We start from the raw sequence: 21670 nt of genomic DNA, 5'->3' as shown, positions 1-21670 counted from the left end.
AAAGAGGTGATTATCCCCAGCTCCAGGGCTGCAGCTGCCAAAGAGAGAAGGCCCTCCTTCCCAGTGTCAGCTCTGCAGCGGAGAGCCCCCTACTGATATTAAAATAGGAGTTGTCTGCTTTTATTTGTGGAACAAAAAAGCATTAATTATTAAGGGTTTTTTATATAGTACTTTTATCGAAAGTGCTTAGCAATAGTTAGCTAATGGTACAAAACAATATTTGTAAAGATCGTTAAGTGGTCTGCCAAGACTCTTGTTTTCAAGTGGTTCATGGGAAAAAAAAGTTGAGAACCACTGCCCTGCAGTGCTTTATAAAGGCACAAAATACTTCTGTCTATATGCCACTTATGTTGGTATAACATACGTTGCATAATAGTGTGACTAGACCACGCCTCAGAAGGACATAAATACATAAGCACCAGTGTGGACAGCTCTATGTCAATAGGAGAGCTTCTCCTACCAGTATAGCTGGCTAATAAAGACTATTTGAAATAGAGAAAAGGAATTGACATAATAAAGTAAAGCAGGGGTGAAACAGAATTTACAAGGAACTTTGGAGGTTTGGGAATACAAAGAGCTACAAATAAATTTTTATTATGAAACCTGAATCAAGTGAGGGGAGATTGCAAGTTCTCAAAAATACTGCTTATATCTCATTTTAAGACTTTGACAAAGGAGGCTGGTAATGATTCATTATATTTTCATTTCTCTGGTACTAAACATCAACATTTCATCCACAGTATGCTGATATACATATTTTATTACTGCAGGAATCTAACAATCTAAGTAAAAGTTCTTACTATTTAATAACCTACACGTATTGATTTTATCATAAAACAGAATTTACTTACCAGATATGTTCCAACAATAAATAAATTTTAAAATCTTTAAAATGTAATAAAAAGGTAGCACAAAAACAACGCACACTTGTTGAAACCATGCAGCAAAACAAATTGCATGCTCTGTCATTCCACTATAGAGTCAGTGGCTTTAGTAGAACTAATCCACACTCTGGCAAGTACATACAATAAATACATATAACACCAGAGAACTCACAAATAGTGCTCTATAGAGTGAGGTAGTGTTTTCACAAAAGACTAGTCCCGATGCTCTCCTCTCTTTTAAGTATCCACACCCAAAGTTTCCCTCGTAGATACTCTTAGGAATATGGAAATGGAAGGAGAAAGAGAGTGATGGGATTGTGGCAGAATGAATGCACAAGCAGCTTTGCTACATAGGAAAGTTAAGGAAAACAGTCAAAGGATTTCCAAATAAGTGCAAGACATAACAAATAAATAAATGTTTCTCATTATACATAATTTCATCAAGTAATCCCACTTCTTTAGCACTGCAAGGCAGGTGTTTTTCAATGTTATTTGTGTATTTCAACTATATCAGTACATTGTATTTATAACAATAACCATGAGAGTATCTCTCAGTGACTTTCAAACATTTTCCCAGTTTACCGTGTAACATGACAGGTCCTACTAAGTATAAGACTTGCGACAAGCCCTCATCTATACCATTTCCAGGGTAAGATAGGACACATTTAACACCAGTTTTTTAGAGTCTGAAAAACTTTTGGGGAGGATAGCACCCACCCAGGGAAATCCTGAATGCCTCCCTCTTGGCTGAAGGAGCCCCAGGGTGGGGAAAGTGCCAAGTCCCCCATACCTGCTCGAAGGACCCCTGGCTAGCTGCAGCTGTGCCTCCCTTCCCCAACTCCAGAATCAAGACACGCTGGAGGAAAGCATCTCTTTGAAGGAACTTTTGATATGCCCCATTTGTATTCTGGGGCACCTGGATAGGGGCTATGTGCTACTTAGCTTCCTGGGTTCCTAAATAAACTCCTAGTGAGATTACTGATGAACCCAGGAAGCTGAATAGCACACCCTATCCTCAGCTGTCCTGGAACCTGCATGGGGCACAGCAAAGCAAAAACTTCCCCACTGTACCCTGCTACTGGGGAGTCCAGTGGCCACAGCAGTGCCAGGACAGGCAAAGCCACCCCGACCTATTATACCCACCACCCATGCTGAAAAGTTTAACATCTTTTTTGTCAAATATGATGCTTTGTAATTCACAATGGGAAGACAATACCATTAACAAGCCATCTTTGAATGCAAAGCCACCCTTATCTATAGCAAGAGCTATAGCTAAGGTTTGAGAAAAAACGTTACTAGAAAATCTGCTAACTCTGTTACTTAAAGACTACCCAAGGTAAATGCCTCTGACTGAGATTATCTACAAAAAACCCAAATCTGGGTCTCTCACGGACACCTTCGATTTGAAAAGTACTGCTGATCAAGGATGGCAGAAGAAAACTTTCCTTGTTCCGCACCAATAAAAGCTGTCAACATGGAAGAAATTCAGTTTCCAATTAAGAAGCACACTACATTATTCTATGGGTATATATGTACAGACTGAGAAGAGCTGGATGCCTTTCATGTTTTGTCTTGTAAATATTATTTCATACCAGAATTAGAGCTGGCACCCAGGAGACAATTTACCGGCTCTGAACAATTTCAGGGTACAAAGAGTCCTTTCCCTCTTTGCCATATAAGAAATATTCCTGCTAGAGCTTTCAAGAGACTAATTTGTCATTTATAACAATCTTTTCAGTCTCTCATTCCATGTTGCTAAACAATATTTTTTTACCCATCTGTGAATTCTCTCTACTTTTCTTGTATCTTTTTTTGTGATAGGGTATCCAGGACTGAACATAGTATTGTAAAGGAGAGCATGCCTTTTATATAATGGCAATTTTAATATTTTCACTTTTATTTTCTATTCCACTCTTTCTGATCGTAAAATTTTGTTTGCTTTTTTGGCCAAGACCACAGAACACGCTGAGGTTAAAGCTGAACTGTTAACAGCAACACTCAGTTCGTTCTCCTGAGTGGAGAGCAATCCTCAAAAACTACAATGCAGAAATGGCAGTCATATGCTCAGGACAGGCATTTTATAGCGAGGATTAGCCAGGGCCTCTTTTCCTCATTAACGGAGATTAAAGTTCCCTAAGCAGAAGATTATCATGTTTGCACTTAGGACAAAAATTCAGTAGTGAGGAATCAGTATTTCTATCAGATTTCTCCTTAAGATTTTACCACCGTATAAAGACGAATGCTACAAACACCTACATAGTGAGCTAAAAATATTGTCCCAAAAAGCAGGCAAATCTGAAATTTTTCCTAGCCGTATTTTTTTTAAACTTGAATTCCAATCTGACTTTTTGGAGGGAAAACTGACTAAACTAGATGAAGCTATGGACATTGATAGGAAACAGGAATATAAAAGAAGACATGGTTGATGCACCTGGCTACCTGCTGGGGAAGCTGAACTATTACAGAGGAGCAAAGCTGGAAGGAAAAGGAAAATAGAGAATTTACAGATTTTATTATATCTTACGATATGTTCTGTACATACACACATTCAAAACTTGATTTTAATTTGCATAAAACCCAAGTTGTCGAATAATTACACACCACAGACAGGAAGGCACGATGTCTCAAAAACATTGCTTTCCAAAGGGCTGGAGTTTTATAAACTCAAAAATAAATACAGAGATGGATTCCAGAGACTTCCTATTGAATAACTGGGGTAAATTCTATGAGGATTTATGTCCCATTCTTTTCTGCTGAAGTAATGAGATTGCCACAGGGTGCAATTCTATATAAAGTTTTCCTTTATGGTCTGTACAAACTATCTGTACACTCTCCAACTGATTGTTACTTTACAAAAAATACAACCTGTGCTACTATACATATAAAATGATGAAATAGGGATGTTTGAGGTAGACGGGAATGGAGACAACTTGTAAAGATGTTTACAGTTACATTTATCATCCTTCAGTTAAAGCCATATTTTAAAGTTAGAATCATTTTTTTTTAAATTGTTAGTCCATCCAGCCCAGTACCCTGTCTGCCGACAATGGCCAATACTAGGTGCCCCAGAGGAAGTGAACTGAACAGGTAACGATCGAGCGATTTCTCTCCTGCCATCCATCTCTATCCTCTGACAAACAGGCTAGGGACACCATTCCTTACCCATCCTGGCTAATAGCCATTAATGGACTTAGCCTCTATGAATTTATCTAGTTCTTTTAAAACCCTGTTATAATCCTAGCCTTCACAACTTTCTCAGGCAAGGAGTTCCACAGGTTGACTGTGTGCTGTGTGAAGAAGACCATCCTTTTATTTATTTTAAACCTGTTGCCCATGAATTTCATTTGTTGACCCCTAGTTCTTATATTATGGGAACAAGTAAATAACTTTTGCTTATTCACTTTCTCCATACCACTCATGGTTTTATATACTCTATCTTATCCCCCCCTCAGTCTCCTCTTTTCTAAGCTGAAAAGTCCCAGTCTCTTTAATCTCTCCTCATATGGGACCCATTCCAAACCCATAATCATTTTAGTTGCCCTTCTCTGAACATTTTCTAATGCCAGTATATCTTTTTTGAGATGAGGAGACCACATCTGTACGCAGTATTCAAGATGTGGGCGTACCATGGATTTATACAAGAGCAATAAGATATTCTCGGTCTTATTCTCTATAACCCTTTTTTAATGATTCCTAACACCGTTGGCTTTTTTGACTGCCGCTGCACAGTGCGTGGACGTCTTCAGAGAACTACCCACAATGACTCCAAGATCTCTTTCCTAATTAGTTGTAGCTAAATTAGCCCCCATCATATTGTACGTATAGTTGGGGTTATTTTTTCCAATGTGCATTACTTTACATAGTGTTCATTCAGTTCCTGTTATTGTTTACAAGTATGAAAACTACCTCAACAATCTCTGGCCAGCTCAAAATAGTCTGTTCTTCCTTATTCTCGGGCAGTTTTATAAATACACATTTAGTACTCACAAATTTATGAATTGCTCCTAAACCCAAACACATAAAAGTCTGTTTGAACTCAATGTAATGGGGGCTGTCCATTTCTCTTTTACAGGCTGTTCCTTTAGAAAATATTACATAAAAATATGCAGTCCTGCCAAATCCATCAAAGGAGTGTTGTTTTAAAAATTACTTTGATTAAACAACAGACATACTGTTGCCTACATTGTATGGATTCTCAGACACATGGACTTTACATTGTACACATGAAAGCATGAGCAAGAATACAAAACATGGCATGGGGGTTAGTAAAGCAGTGCAGCATACTTGTAAGCAAAAAATGCTAAAAGGAAGTAATAGCTATCCAAGGCAAAGGCTACTGTCAAAATATGACTTACTGGTAGATTTCTTGCTGAATCCAAATACAGAATAAGCAAGGCAGAAGAAAGCCCATCATTGGCTTGGTTTTTATCAGCTTTAATGGTCGACAGCACCTAAAATTAAAGAATATATTTAAGCATGTTTCTATGCATGTAAATAGTAATACAATGTAAATTCCATCCCTGACTATATTTTTAATGCATAAATACATCAAAAAAACCTACTTATAAATGAAAGAGTATTCATAATTAACAAATAAAAATGTATATTGTGATAACAATTGTAACAAATATAGCTGATGTGTAAGACAAATTACATCAAGTTAAGATTAAATATGAGTTCTCTATTCTTGAATGGAAATTTATAGCAATGTACACATTACTTATGAACTCCAAACACTCCTTTTCCCATACCTTTCTCTGATGTCTAATATAGGCATTTAATTAAATGCAATTAAATAAACAACTAGCTAGCAAATTTTGCTAAATGTATCCTATTTATTAATCTACTAGATTTACCCAGTGTTGTTCGGATCTTTAACTCAATTTTTGTTTTTCTTCATTTAAATTGATCTGGGATGGCAGGAGATGAGTGGGTCAGTATGCAGGCTGCCCTGGGGAGAAAGGGCAATCCCAGCCTTCTCTCATTGCAACAGTTTGGGGCTAGGTGAAAAGCACCTATCTGTGGCCACTGTAGCTCTATGTGACCTAGGCAGGTCAGGGGCGTATGTTCCCCAGCTGGGACAGGTCGAAGTTCATGTGCCCCAGTCGCTCCCCAGCCAGACTGAGGAATAGAGCAAACTGTGCACTTTCCCCTCGCTCCATGGTAAAGGAGAACAGACAGAACTGTTCCCATGTGAATGGGGTGGGAGGGAATGCAGCCCTCTCTACCCACCTTAAAAGGTCCCTGGGGGGTGGGAGGTTCAGGGCTGGGGCAGTCCCAGTTGGGGGGACACCCCCAGTCCTGTCTCAGTTCGGGGACAAGAACTTCTCCCTTGGCTGTGCCCGATGGAGGTGCAGCGGCCACGGAGAGTTGCTTCACACCTGACCCTCAGCCGCTGCAGTGAGAGAGTGTTGGGGCAGTCCTCTCTCCCCAGGGCTGCCTGCATACTGAATCTCTTATCCATCCCCACCTAAGAGCAATCATTTAAATGAAGCATGGGCATTAGTTAAGGACCAAGCAACACTGGGTAAATCTTGAAGTATTCTATGTAAGTGAATAGTGAACTGTCTCCACTGACAGGAGTTAGGAACTCATTTGTTACTTACTTCCAAACATAATTTGCACAAGTTCTTCGGGATAATTTTACATTTCAGCAGGCAGTACTTTTAGAGTGCTGTTGATTACTCAAAAGCAAAATGAAATGGTAGTTTTATCAACCAAATATCCTAATTTCCTAGCACATACCAGGCCTAAATGCAATTGAATTCCTAGGATTATTCCTCTTATAGTAAATATGATACACTTGTAAGTAGGAGTCTGAAAAACAATTTTCACGGATGTCCACTCATGAGACATGTGGCATCTGTCATGTGACAATGGAAATCAATTTGTTGCTTCATTAGTAAAGACTTTAGCCTGGAGTCAAAACCAGCTATTGTTAAGTGATTACTGGGTACAAATGCTGTATTAACTATTTGTTTGCAATATTATTGTAGCCATGCTGGTCGCACAATATTACAGAGAAAAGGTAGGTGAGGGAATATATTTTAGTAAACCAACTTCTATTGGTGAAAGAGACAAGCTTTTGAGTCTCACCAGAGTTCCTGAATAGCTCAAAAACATCATCTCTTTCACCAACAGAACTTGGCTCAGTAAAAGATATTACCTCACTCACCGCGTCACATTAACGACTTATCTATTTGTTTTCAACCTAATATATTAACTTAATACACAAAAGAGCAATTCCTCCTTTAACAGAAGGAATTTTATCTGTATCAATCCAAACAGAGTACTACCTGCAGAGAATGCTATTTTTAGATATATAAACCTGTCTTCTCTTAAGATTTTCTAAGGATCCCAAACCCCTTTCTTAATTTTTTTGGGATAAATTCTAAAGTCTAAATTTATCCAGATTCTAACCCAGAATTGAAATGAATAAGTCTGCTCTCATTGGGCACGTCTAGACTACATCACTCAGTCAACAGAGCCACGTAAAGTAGTTTACTTGGCATAGTCAATGAAGCAGGGATTTAAATAATCCCTGCTTCAATAAAATAAAAATGGCCGCCGCACTGTGTTGACGACCAGCTGATCAGTTTCACGAGGCATACTGGAGCAGTCGACAAAGGCTTCCCTTGTCAACTGCGCTGCATCTAGACTGCCGCGTTGTGCCGGATCAGCTGATCGTCGGCACAGCACGGCAGCCATTTTTATTTTAATGAAGCGGGGATTATTCAAATCCCTGCTTCCTTGACTACGCCAAGTAAACTACTTTACATGGCTCTGTCAACGGAGCCATGTAGTCTAGACATACCCATTGTGAGTTTCAAGCAGAATACTAAAGACAGCAACACAGAAAAAGGACTTCCTTTAATTTTTTCGCCTTTTAGAGGTCCTCCAAATTTGGTAAGTAGAAGGATATGGTTTATTAAGAACAATTTTGTTTAGCATTTGGCTGACAACTTACTATAGCTTTAGCTTTTGTTTTGTATGTAGTTTTATAATTATGACAGTCTTCTGGGAATTAAAATTTGTCACAAGAGAATGAACACAGTGGCTGTATGAAGGTTGGTTATATGTGTTTTAAAAACTTTTGTATTCAATGTGTCCTGCTGCCATGGCAATAGGCTCTATAGAGAACAGTTTCATAAACACAGGTTTAGATACCCATTTCCCACTGAAATTCAGTAAAACGAAGATGTTTTTAAATATTTTATCCTGGATTAAATTAACAAACGAACATGGAAGTAAACAGCTGGAAGGAATGGTGAAAGCCAATCATAAAAATATTAAAAATGCATATGGTTGGACTGAGGTTGAGATGGACATAGACACATTTGTTGAGAGATTCTGAGTAAAGTTAAAAGGAGTAAAAAATAAGGGTGATGTCATGGCAGTGGTCTATTACAGACCACCTACCCAGGAAGAAGAGGTGGATGAGACTTTTTTAAAACTAACAAAATCATCCAAAGTACAGGACTTGGTGGTGATTGGGCTTCAGCTATCCAGACATCTGCTAGGAAAAAAACACACCAGAGCACAGTTTATCCAACAAGTTCTTGGACTATATTGGAAACAACTTTTATTTCAGAAGGTGGAGAAACATACCAGGGGGGAGGTTGTTCTAGATTTGATTTTAACAAATAGGGAGGAACTGGTTGAGAATTTGGAAGTGGCAAAAAAACCACTATGGCTTAAAACCAGGAGATCCTGAATGATCTAAAAATCAAAAAGGAGTTCTACAAAGAGTGGAAACAAAGTCAAATTATAAAGGATGAAGATAAACAAATAACATAAGTATGTAGGGGCAAAATTAGAAAGATGAAGGCACAAGACAAGTTCAATCTAGCTAGAGATATAAAGGGTACCAAGAAAACAGTTCTATGATTCTATAAGAAAGTTATCTACAGAGCAAAACATAAATAACTGTTAACAGCTCTGACAACAAGCTGGTCTTCCATTAAAGAAAAAGATTATCATATTGAAGATTCAAGATAGTAAGCATGGTGCTCAACTTTACTTTGCAGTCAGTAGAGACCAAGAAAATCTGCTTGCTAGGTAATGATAATTAAACCACAAGGTTGTAGTGAGCATCAATCAACTTAATTTTTCCAACTATGCTAATAAATGATAAAATGCTGTAATAATAGGACTCAAACAGAACTGAGCTTAAACTACAGTAGTCTTGCATCTCCATAACTCCAGTCTAAGATACCTCCTGATAAGAGACTGTCCGTTTTAATACTTTTTTACTCTGGAGCTTAAAAAAAAACCAATCTATTTCCCGGTGATTCTCTCCTTGTCTATATGAAGGTGAACCATTTTCCCCTTCTCTATCTGATGCAGTAATGAAAGACATTTTATATTAATCCGAGCACCAGCATCAATGCCAAGCTTGGCTAGAATCTAAATATTTTTCAATAATATTTGTTGTAATAATTCTTTGTAGAAAGTAAGGATGTTAAATTGCGGTTATCTGGCTAATAGTGTTGTCAATACAATTTGTATTGAATACACAATTAGTCAATAAGGACTGCAGAACCACAGTGGGGGTAGCTCCAGGAGCTGGCTCAAGCCAGGACTGAGCAGACCCAGCTCATGCTGGCTCCGGGAGCCAACTGTAAGCTGCCAAGCTATTACTACATTTAAAATGTAGAGCCACAGCATCCTGGAATACCTAGCAATCCCTGTTCACGGCAGTCACCGGAGGGAGGAGGGGCACCATGGAGATGGTACCAGGGGGAGGGGGAGAGAGGGAGGAATGGCTTTTAAGTCTGTCTCCCGCAGCACCAGCTCCTGTCTCCCGCCTTGCTGCCTATCATAGCAGAAGCAAGGGGGCATGGGGAAGTGAGTAGTCACTACTCCAGTCGACTGCCCAATAAGTTTATGCTTATTGGGTAGATGACTACTTGCTAATATCCTTAGTAGAAAGTAGTCACGGCTCGAACTTTTTTGTTTTACTTTTAGCATGTCATGAATTTCTGCTCTTTTCTGGTCACCAATGATGAATTAATAAAGGTTACATAAGGACAGTCTATCATTGTTTTCCAGGAAAAAATGTAACAGTTTATTTATCTGAACAGATTGATAGTGTTTCTTTAATAATTACATACAGACAGGGAAAAATAGAGAAACAAAGAGACTCATTAACTCTAAGTGAATATAATAATTTATTAAGGCTTGCAAATACTATATTAAACATACCCATAGGTGGTTATGTGAAACAGTGCAATAGTTCCCTCTTGGGAAATATAACAGATCTGAAGATTTTGCTTTCAAGTTACGCTCTTTATTAACCAAGCAAGGCCCACATGCTACATAACGTAGGAACTGAGCACCATTAAACATAGGTATTGTATCCATTAAGAATTTTCATTGGGTCTACTATTCAGGATGCTGAACACTCAAAATTGATAAATGTACTTACATATTATATACAGGGATACTGGTGGAGTCATCATACATGATTTTAAAAATATGCTCTTACTTAGTTGTCTGGTGCTACAAGGCAACTAAATGCCACAAAACCATTGTTTTTCTTTAATGATTGTCCCATGACCTTTAATAATGCTGCTAGATGTCACAGATGTAGCTTGGAACACAGACACATATGACTGGCCTGAAAGGTTCTAAAGTTTTCCCAATCTTATTTCATGGCCCATTAAAACTTTTAACAAAGAAAGAAGATAATGTTTGATTAGGATAAAGGATCTTGCTTTATACTTTAATACCTTGTCAAGATTTTCAGCAGTTGGCATCAATGTGAGCCATTCCAGTTTTAAATGCAATTTTCCTTTGGAGACTTCATCCAATGTGAACCACTGAAAACAAAGCAAATGACGCAAAATGATAGTAAATAGCTAAGAGCCCACCATTAAATAAATAGCTATATTTACAATTAGCTAATTAACTTTGTTCCATTACATAAATGACTCAGCTATAATACAACTGCTCAGAATCATAACAAACTGGCTGGTCCTGCAGGCCCAGCTTCTTTTTTTTTATAATGGAGATTGCCTATCTCCTAGAACTGGAAGGGTCATCGAGTCCAATCCCCTGCCTTCATAGCAGGACCAAGTACCATCCCTGACAAATTTTAGCCCCAAATCCCTAAGGGTATGTCTACACTACAGCGCTAATTCGAACTAATTTAGCTCGAATTAGTTAATTCGAACTAAGCTAATTCGAACTAACGCATCCAGACTAAAAAACTAGTTCGAATTAGCGTTTTGCTAATTCGAACTAGCATGTCCACATTAAGTGGACCCTGAACCGGGGTTAAGGCTGGCCGGAAGAAGTGCTGGAAGGGCATCAGATGAGGACTTAGAGCGTGGAGCTGCTGCCTCAGGCTAGCCGAGGGCTGTGCTTAAAGGGACCCGACCCCCACCCTGGACAGACAGTTCTCAGGGGTGCCCCGCTTGCAAACCAGTCTTGGCTTGAAGTGCCCCGAGTGCCCACACTGGGCACATCACAGCACTCGGCCATCAGCCCAGCTGCACTTGCCGCAGGCTGCCATCTGGGGAGAGAGGGAAATTGGGGGGGCTGCAGGAGAGCTTCCACCCCCAGAAGCCCGCAGAGCCAGCCCAGTCCTCCCCATCAGGGGCTCGTACCCCATTCCTCTCTCACCTCCTTCCACTTACCCTTCCCTAGCCCACCTTCCTGATGTACAAAATAAAGAAAACGTGTGGTCAAAAATAGAATCTCTCTTTATTGAACAAAACTGGGGGAGACTGGGAAAAGGAGGTGGGAGAGGGGAAGAGAGAGGGTGGGAGAGGGGAGGGCAACTAAAATGATCAGAGGTTTGGAAGAGGTCACATATGAAGAGAGGCTAAAGAGACTGGGACTTTTCAGTTTAGAAAAGAGGAGACTGAGAGGGGATAGGATAGAGGTCTATAAAAGCATGAGTCGGGTGGAGAGGGTGCATCAAGAAAAGTTCTTCATTAGTTCCCATAATAGAAGGACTAGAGGACACCAAAGGAAAGGAATGGGTAGCAGGCTTCAAACTAGTAACAGAAAGTTGTTCTTCACAAAGCAAAGAGTCAACCTGTGGAACTCCTTGCTGCAGGAGGCTGTGAAGGCTAGAACTAGAACAGAGTTTAAAGAGAAGTGAGATCAAGTCATGGAGGTTGGGTCCATGGAGTGCTATTAGCCAGGGGGTAGAAGTGGTGTCCTTGACCAAAGTTTGTGGAAGGCTGGAGAGGGATGGCACGAGACAAATGGCTTGGTCACTGTCTTCGGTCCATACCCTCCAGGGTCCCTAGGGTTGGCCGCTGTCAGCAGACAGGCTACTGGGCTAGATGGACCTTTGGTCTGACCCAGGACGGCCATTGTAAGCTCAGGGCTCAGGGCCGGGGGTCTCAGTGGACCACCTTGATTTTCATGCACACCTGCTCCTGGGTGGCCAGGCTGGCAGCTCTCCTGCCCTAGCCGGCCACTTTCCTGTGCCTAGTGCGGAGGTTGTGGACGAGGTCCACGATGTCCGCACTAGACCAGGCGGGTGCCCGCTTCTTGTGGTCCCGGGCTAGCTCCCGGGAGCCGCCAGCCTGGTCCCGGGAAGAGGGAGAGGGCTGGGGGGCATCGGGTGGCTGGCTCGAGCCGTGCCAGTTGCAGGGTCTGCTGGCTGGGTGCTGGCAGGCTTGCACCTGGCACGGGCACCGTAGCCAGCCCGTGCCCCTTTAAGGGCTCCGGGGCCGGGAGGGGGGCAATAGAGTTTCCCTGGGGTTGGCCAGAGTGGCCACCAGGGAAAGCTGGGGAGGGCTTGCCTCCCACTAGTTCGAATTAAGGGGCTACACACCCCTTAATTCGAACTTGTAAGTTTGAACTAGGCTTAGTCCTCGTAGAATGAGGTTTACCTAGTTCGAACTAAGCGCTCCGCTAGTTCGAATTAAGTTCGAACTAGCGGAGCGCTAGTGTAGCGCCTATCAAAGTTAATTCGAACTAACGTCTGTTAGTTCGAATTAACTTTGTAGTGTAAACATACCCTAAATGGCCTCCGCAAAGATTGAACTCATAACCCGAGGTTTAGCAGGCCAATGCTCAAACCACTGAGCTATCCCTAAATGCTAAAGATTAAGTGCTCTAAGACACTGAGATAACTCTTCATAAAAATTAAAAGTTATCTAGGAATTATCAATATGTTACTGTACATCCATAAGGCTGATGAATGAAACAAAGTTCCACTCCATTATCAAAACCCTACAACAGGTGGTACTTTAATTAGTTTGACAGGTCTAATAGTACTTCATCTAGGCAAAAGAAAGAGCTATTTTACTGAACTTTTGCTTTTTTACAAAGACAAAAATCACCAAAGATATATCAGTTCTTTTGATGTTTAATCCCTGCCTGTATATCCTGGCAGCCTTGGTGCATAGTGCGATACAAGTGAAGGGCTCCTTCCTGCAACCTTCACTGATCCAGACTTATGTGAATAATTCCAATGAAGTTTTTAACAATTACAATCCATAGGACTATGCAAGCCATTAAAGTTCATTCATCTGTAAGGAATGCAGGACCATGGAAGAAAAAAAGGACCATGGAAGAAAAAAAACAACAAAAAAAAGGGCAAACAAGTGAGTACACGGAAAGAGTTTTCCTATCAACAGTGACAGACTTACCTCGTCTAGGAGACGCTCCTTCTCAACTTCAGTTAGATCTATCATTAGACTAGAAGAACAACAACACTTTAGAGGGGAATCACAAAGCCTAGCAAAGGACTTAAAAATCCATATATCCCTGTGAGTGTAATTTTGCAGCAACATAGGTGCTGACTGAGTATTCCCAGGTTGGAGCACACACAGAAAAGCAGCTACCAGCCAATCAGTGGGTGGGAGGCACTTGGGGGAAGTGGCTGAATGGAAGCAAAAGGTAAAGGAGCTGAAGGGAAAGGGGCAGAGTGGCAATGGGGTCTTGAGGCAAAGCAGGTGACAACTCCTGTGTACAGCAGGTTCCTTCTTAAGAAAGTAGCTGGGAAAAAAATAGCAGACTTCTCCTTTTTAACAGGGGAAAGGGAAGTAAAGGAGCCCAATGGCTGGAACAAAATCAGAGGGGATGAGAAGGGTACAGTATGAACGAACTGCTGCTTTTTTTTACAATGACATGGAAAAAGCAAGGAGCAGAGAAGTCTTTGAGCAGTTTCTTCTTTGAAAGTGTAAGGAGTGTTGGCTCAATTGTAGTGAAGGAGCTGGGGAAAAAGGCAAGGAAATCCTGTACACAGAAGAGACCAGCAGAGGCAGCTGTAAGAGGTAAGATGACAGAATTATTTGAAGGAGGAGGCATGGAATCAATTGTGGAGCAAAAATGTGGTTTGGGAGAAGCGAGGTGCAGGGAATAAGGATGGTGTTGGGGAAGATGCTTTAGTTCAAGTATTTTTACACAGTCTATCAGGGTTAGTCCTTGGACAAGTGTCAAGGTGCATTTCCAAACTCTGCTTACAAGGAAAAATGATGCACAACTATACTGTTTTTCATATGAAGATATTCATAAAGCATTTCATTATTTCAGTCCAGAGTTAGAAAGAATATTTTGCAAACTGCATGGTGTGACATTTTCCATTACACTATTTTAAAACAATAACTTTTCTGTAAATGTTTTTATTTCAACAAATTGTTGAAGTTTAAATAGGAGGAGAAAAAATGTGTATCATAATAAACTTCTACAAAATATTACACTGCTAAGAATTAATTCATTTCTTTTGAAGTGTTTTCATATGCAAATAGAGGTCAATTTTATCTATAGAAAATTTGCCAGTAGCCACATACATGCTTGGGACTTCAGAATACATAGCTAGGAAATTATGGAATTCTTCTGTTTACTTATTTACAGTTTTTTAAGATTCAATTTTATATTTCCTTTTTTTCCCTCCAACCCTCAATATATGTAAGAAATTCCAACTGAGTACTTCAGAACATTTCATTTCTTTGATCATATTCAACAGCCAATCTCCCTTTGGTATTTACCTTCCCAGAAAGTCATCTTTGTCTGGATCTTCATCAAAGAGCTCGATCTCCAGCTCCTGTCCTGGATGTTCATACACTAAAGCCTAGGAGAATATCAGTATTGGTAGAAAGACGAGATTATTAATGGTGAGATTACCTAACCTAGTCAGTATTACTATAGCAAAACAACAGTGAAACACTATGAATCACTGCACTGCTCTGCATTTGTCTCTGCACAAAGCAAATGCAATCATAAATTTTTAATCTGAATTTGGGGAGAGAGTCAACTATTTTAAGTGATTTTAGCAAACAAATGCTGAAAAATTGATGTATTATAATGTATCAGAAGAATTATTCTAGAAGTAACAGTGCTAGGATGAATTTTTAGTATTAACACAGTACCTCCTGGCTTTAGAAACACTCACTTATGTTTATTAGCGTGTGTCCCTATAGGTGGAAATATATGTGGTGGCATGGCTTAATATGTAGTTTGGTTTAATATTCTATTTTTCAATTGACTATGATAAAAATCTCATAATTTGTGTGTGATTATGGTAAAATTTAATGTCAGATCTTCCCTTAAAGAAATAGAATGGATCTAGCTCAGTCTGACATTCATGCCAAATATATTAATGCTTTTATAGTGTGCCTAGAAATGTTATCAGAAATATTGGGACTAACCCTTAATTAAAGAGATCTGCACTTTTAATCAATAGACTAGTGGTTCTTCAACTGTGGGTCAGGACCCCAAAGTGGGTCATAACCCCATTTTATTGAGTTCTCAGGGCTGGCTTAGATTTGCTGGAGCCTAGGGCCAAAGCTGAAGCCTAAGGGATTCAGTACTGGGTGTCGAGACTTAGGTTACAGGCTCCCTGCCTGGGATGAAAGTCCTTGGCTTCAGTTTTCATCCACTGGGGTTTGGGTTTTGCCCCATCTCGGGGGTATGGCTTGGGCGGGTTCAGGTTTTGGTCCACCCTCCTGAGGTTGTGTAGTAATTTTTATTGTCAGAAGGGGGTTTACAATGCAATGAATTTTGAGAACCCCTGCAATAGGCCACTTATGTATCAATAACTGGGATTTTAGCAGGAGACACTCCCAGAAGTTAATCTGAGAAATTGCCATAATTTTGTCCACTGACCAAAACAAAGTGACTCTCATATGGAAACTATTTTAAACTGTGCAGCGCAGACTCTGGCAGACTGTACCTCATACACTTCATTCCACTTCGGATTGAGATTTTCTTTGATGACCTTGCTTTGGAAGATTTGGTTGCCAACACGAATGATTCCATAAGGGTCTGACTTTCCCTTGACAATTCCCTTTAGGTAAGTATCTTTCGCTTCCAAATCCTGAGCTTCAAGAAAGTGTATCCTTAGAACACCCTGAAAAAATGAACAAGAGTTTACTTAGTGATCTAGAAATATGCATGCCATTTATAGTCTCAAAAGCATTTTCTGTAAATTCTTTTAAAACATCTCACTACTATTTGAGACTATATCTGTGCTTAATGTGGAATACTACTAGTTTATCTTTACAAACATTTTTATATTAATACATTAGAAGATTTACCCAGCGTTGCTCAGGCACTTAATTCAAATAAGTTTTGTTTTTCTTCATTTAAATCATTGTTCTGGGGGAGGAGCTGGGGATGAAGGGTCCAGTATGCGGCTGCTTTGGAGAAAGAGGACAACTCCTGCCCTCTCACACCACAGCAGCTTGGGACCAAGTGAGAAACACCAGACCACGGCTGCTGCAGCCCAAGCAGGCACAGCTGGGAGAAGGGTGCATGTCCCCTGTTTGGGGGATGGACACACACAGACAGACTCATGAACAAACAAACTTGCTGAAATATATGGTAGATAGATGTCTCTTTCTCCAGCCCGCCCCGCCCTTAATGCCCAATGGAGTCATAGTTATCACTGTCTATCCTGCTGCCAGACCCCTCCACTTTATGAGAAACAATCAAATTCCATACATATCCCATTTTCCTGACACAACCAAACCCTGATCTTGCTTTAAAATACGATAAGAGAAAGCTGCAAGGAGGAATTCTCGAACAGACTCATAGATAGACAGACAAATTCACTTTTCTAAAATACGTATATACTAAGATTTAATAAGAGAGTCTAATTTCCTTCAGTTGAGGTTTGATGAATCAAGGTAATTAAAATGCTAATGGCACTTTTTGCAAACACAGGTGTGACACAATTGCTGGCCCCTTTATGGGGAAGGGATGGCTAAACCTATTTGTGATTGGTATCTCTAAGAAGAATCAGTTCATCTCAGTCCACCTGTAAGTAATTGACCATCAAGATGACTGACTGGTAACTAAATGGCACACAAATGCTAGGACTTGATAAAAAACTACCAAAGCTCAGTTAGGGTGAGTGTTTCCAGAGAAAGGCAACTTGTGAGGAGGAAAGGTCCCAGGGAAGAGAGCAGAAGGAATACCAGGGAAAGGAACTTTGGGGAGAAACCTCCTCCCAGAGCAGAGGCGTAGCGAGGGGAAGCAGGGGGAAACAGCTGCCCCTGGGGCACTGGGCGGGGGTGTGACTGGAGCGCATGTCACACAGACCCACATGACACAGAGCAGCGAGCCAGGAGCCGGGAAACGTGCTGCCTCCTTGTACACACTGCGATCCGAGGCGACCAGGCTGGGTGGCAGGAGTGGCCACTTTAAAGGCAGGATTACCTTACCTGTTCCGTACCTCTGGTTCCTGGCTCTGTGGAAGGGGAATTTGGTTGGGGGGGGAGGTGCTGGGGGTGCTTGGCTATGGGAGAAGGGTGGGAGCATTGGGATGGGAGTGCTGGGGGTGCCTGACTCTGGGGGAGGAATGGTTGCATTGGGATGGAGTGGCTGGGGTGCCTGGCTCTGATGGAGGGGTGGCTGCATTGGGGTACTTATTTTTTTAAAAGGTACTTTATAACAAAAGGAAAAACTTAAACAATAGTCTAGTAGCACTTTAAAAACTAACAAAACATGTAGATAGTATCATGAGCTTTTGTGGGCAAAACCCACTTCTATTTTTCAAAACTATCTACATGTTTTGATAGTTTTTAAAGTGCTACTAGACTATTTGTTGTTTTTTAAGTTTTTCCTGTTACAGACTAACTCAGCTACCCCTCTGAAGCTTTTAAAAAAAGGTTGAGCAACACTGCTCTGTACCATTCCTGTTGGCCTCCCTGTTTCCTTTCTCCTTTGGTGAGTTGGGCAGGCAGGAGTTTTGGTAAAAATATATCAGACATGTGCACACAGTGCCCGCTCTACCTCAGCTGGTGCTGGATAATCAGAGCCTCAATTCTAAAGGAGTTGGCATTACTGAAGTGATAGATCACCCCATGTTTGGTTGTGAATGCTGGTATTTTCTATAGGTCACCCACATCTCCCAGTCATAGCAGAGACTTGAGATTAACACGGCTTTCTCAACTAAAAGTCTTACACGTTTGGATGTTGTGATTGTGAACACCTGGCTTGGCAGTCTAGCCTTGAATCTTGATATCTATGGCTTCAGTTGAATGGCTTGTGTGAAATTTGGAAAAGCAGCTTAGAGTGACCTCTCCCCTTTACTTAAGGATAGAATCTCATGGCAACCTGAAGGGAGAAGTCCTAGTGGCAGACAGAAAGCCATGCTTGCTGTGTATCCTCAGCTTTAGGCTACTTATTGCTTCAAGTGCCTTCAAGAAAGTGAGGGTGATTCCTGTCTTGTGTGTTAGTTTTATTTACAAGTTTTTCTGGGTGTTATTTTAACAGGTAAGTTAATCTCTTACATTAATAACTCTCATGTAGTTTATCGCTGTGCGATACTTTGGAAAACAATTAGGTTAACTAGGTAAGTAATTAGGCAGTTAGGAAGCATTACAGATTGCTTACAATAAATTTGGTACACTCAATCTTCTTTATCTTTATTCATTAAAACAACGAATTACTCATTTGCTATAACAGTGGTTTTAAATGCTCGATTGAAATCTAGTGATGAAATTCATATTTAGGTTGTATAACATTTATTTCTCGTGTTTTATATAATTTACATATTTTAAGAATTTGACATTTTTATGTAAAAACATTAACCTAATGAGAAAGGATATGAAAAAATTAAAGAGAAAAAATGATTTAACAGAATGTAAACAACAAATAATTTATATTTGTCAGTAGTTAGTAAAATAAGTAATTCATTAAACAATAAATATTCTAAGAGGTGGATTATTTACAGTGGTATAGTGAGGAGGGCAGGTGTGGGGGGAGTTGCCGCCGGGTGCCACGCTAGTGGGGTGCCAATTTAGTTCCCCTCCACTCCCCCCGTCATCCCTCTGCTCACCTGCTCCTTCTCTGCCTGCTGTTGCTGGCGGGAGCCTCTTCCCCACCTCTCTGCCCCCAGCCTGACCCTCTTCCACCTCTGCCGGAGGGTTAGTACATGCGGGGCCCGGCCCCGAACTGGAGCGGGGTGGGGTAAAATGCAGTACAAGCTCTCCCCACTCCCTGGGATTGGGCTCAGCCTTGCGCCAGGTTCACGGCGTCGCCACACGGTAGCAGCGGCCGGGATGGGGAGGGAGATTGCAAATTTTGCTTTTGCTACTGCTCTATCCCAGAGAGCTGCGGGAGGTCAGTCTGGGAAGAGCTGTGTGCTTCCTGGAGAAGAGTTGAAGTCACAGCTGGAAAGCTCTAGTTCCTAGGAAGGAATCAGCATCGAGAGTGACTCCCCAGTAAAAGATCTAGACATAGGACTCAGATAGAACATGCTTTCCTGCTAAGAAGCCTGGGTGAAGGTCTTTCTTGTATCCATGTTGAACTTTCCATTAATAAATTAACTCAGATCCGAGAGTGCCTGTTAGAATCATTAAAGCCATTCTAAACTTATTGGCAACCTGTTGGGGAAAATTGAGGCAGGGTGGCTATTCAGCACCACACCAGCCCATAAATAGACACACATGGATGCAACATGACTTTTTGAATAGTGATGTCAGTCTGCCAGGGCATCTGCGGGGGAATTGGAAGATCCACAAATAAGGTGGGTCCCTACCTACTGGAAAGATAACGCCTTACTTTGAAAATAAGATACACAGCAGTGACACCAAGAAAATTCAGCTGTCAAGTGAAGTAAGTGCGACTTCCAGCAACACTGTGTAATTGATCATTTAAAATTAAATGGTTTTTTTTTTAAATGAAAATACCCATGTTGGTATTTAGTTTAAAAAAAATAAATCGAACCATACTCTGGTTCCCCACTGCTAACAATGCAGATGGCAATGAATTTGGGGTCATTTTTACAGATATCATTTAGAAACTCTTTATCTACTATGTACAAATGGTACCTCAATATAAACAATATAACTGCATTCAGAGTAAACTGTACTGTTGTGCACAGAAGCAACCATAGTATGATTTTATACACACACACACACACACACACACACACACACCTTGAAAAACATTAATAACATACTCAATTGATATATAAATGCCAATTTACTTTATAATACAAAAGTTCTTACTTTTGGTATAGGGAACCGCAATTGGGCAATCTGTACTTCACTCACAAGAGGGACTGTGACTCGATTTGGAAGTACCAAGTAGTTGGATATTATATCCAACATTATGGTATCGGATAAATGACTGTTGAAAAAAAAATCAGTTACTTAACAAGACACAAGAGTTTAAGAACATATCCATGAGACATTAATATACTATAGTTGATCATGAGCACTTGCAATCCCCTTCACAATAGTTCTTAGCCGATCTAGAATTATTCTTAAAATACTGCAGGACAATAAGCAAAAATGCTATAGTAAGACTATTTTAAGCCAACAGATTTTGGGCCCTTCTTGAAGTTTTCATATATAAGGGCAAAATCCTCAGTGAGGCTATGTCTAGACTACAATGTTTTTGCAGAAAAAGGTAGAATGCGCTCCACATTTTGTGTACCTTTTTCTGCCCTCCCTTAAAAAAAAAAAAAAAAAAAAAAAAAGGCTTTTCCAAAATTTGGCCCATCTACACTGGGCCAAATTTTGGGAAAAAATCCTCTTTCAGAAGATCCCTTCTTCCTCATGGAACGAGGAAGACAGGGCTTCCGAAACAGCGCGTCTGCTCTTCCAAAAAAAAAAAAAAAAGGAAGAGAAAACGCATTCCCTGGACGTGGCAGAGTTTTTTCAGGATACCTTCAGTATCCCGAAACCCCGCCAGAGAAGGGAGTAAGCTTTACATCTTACAGAAAAAAAATAACAAGTCTGCATTTTTTGTGCAGAGCATATAGGATACAGGTATGGGCGGGAGAGGTTTATTGCATAGTAACAATCAACATTTTGCCCTTTATATTGTTCACCAATTAAGCTGCATGTGCACATGCCAATTTTTTTGGCTATAGGATACATTTTCTTCTGAGGAAATTGTATAGATTTTTTTCTTCTAATTTGTCTGTATTGTAACCCCATCTCCACAATATTTACATCTCAAATAGCCACCAGGTGGAAGCAGCAGATATAAAACAGTAGAAAGGTCTAAAATACTTTATGTTGTACATTCTGTTTTTCCCTGAATAAGTGTAATTAATCTAGGCCTTTCACCAGCAAGATCCAGAGAAAAGGCCACTGAAAAAAGTGTAAAGTCTGTTACCTCCATTATATATTGATGAAGCAGATGTTAACTGTTACATATTTTAGTTTGTAAATGCGATTATCATTCAGCTCCAGTTTGGAAAGTTAGGCTGTGTTGTATTGTTATAAAACAAGCTAATTTTTGCATGCACTCGAAGAAATTGGGAGGATTTAAATTTTAAAAAAGTGCAAAGAAAAAAGTGGGCACTCTGACAGTGAAATACAGTCTACAGCATAACCTTCAGCAAACAGAACTAGAACTAT

The 21670-nt window shown here is 40.4% G+C and overlaps 1 protein-coding gene across 6 annotated transcripts in view; it reads right to left on the bottom strand.

Moving 5' to 3' along the window:
- Positions 1–21670, bottom strand: part of ESYT2 (extended synaptotagmin 2) — a 179546-nt gene that overhangs the window by 33564 nt on the left and 124312 nt on the right. For 4 of the 6 annotated variants that reach the window (XM_089776777.1, XM_075922735.2, XM_075922736.2 and 1 more), the window contains exons 8-14: positions 20309–20429; positions 16024–16200; positions 14840–14922; positions 13499–13547; positions 10616–10705; positions 5240–5335; positions 1057–1158 (exon numbers count right to left, since the gene is read on the bottom strand). In XM_089776777.1, the coding sequence (XP_089632903.1) occupies positions 1057–1158; positions 5240–5335; positions 10616–10705; positions 13499–13547; positions 14840–14922; positions 16024–16200; positions 20309–20429 (718 nt within the window). The remainder of the gene's footprint in view (positions 1–1056; positions 1159–5239; positions 5336–10615; positions 10706–13498; positions 13548–14839; positions 14923–16023; positions 16201–20308; positions 20430–21670) is intronic. The other 2 variants (XM_075922737.2, XM_014576664.4) reach the window with 1 other exon arrangement.

The sequence above is a fragment of the Pelodiscus sinensis genome, chromosome 2 (assembly GCF_052426305.1).
Source record: "Pelodiscus sinensis isolate ZL-2025 chromosome 2, ASM5242630v1, whole genome shotgun sequence".
NCBI lineage: Eukaryota > Metazoa > Chordata > Testudines > Trionychidae > Pelodiscus > Pelodiscus sinensis.
Note: the sequence above shows the minus strand (reverse complement) of the source record. Positions and strands in the feature narration are given on the sequence as shown.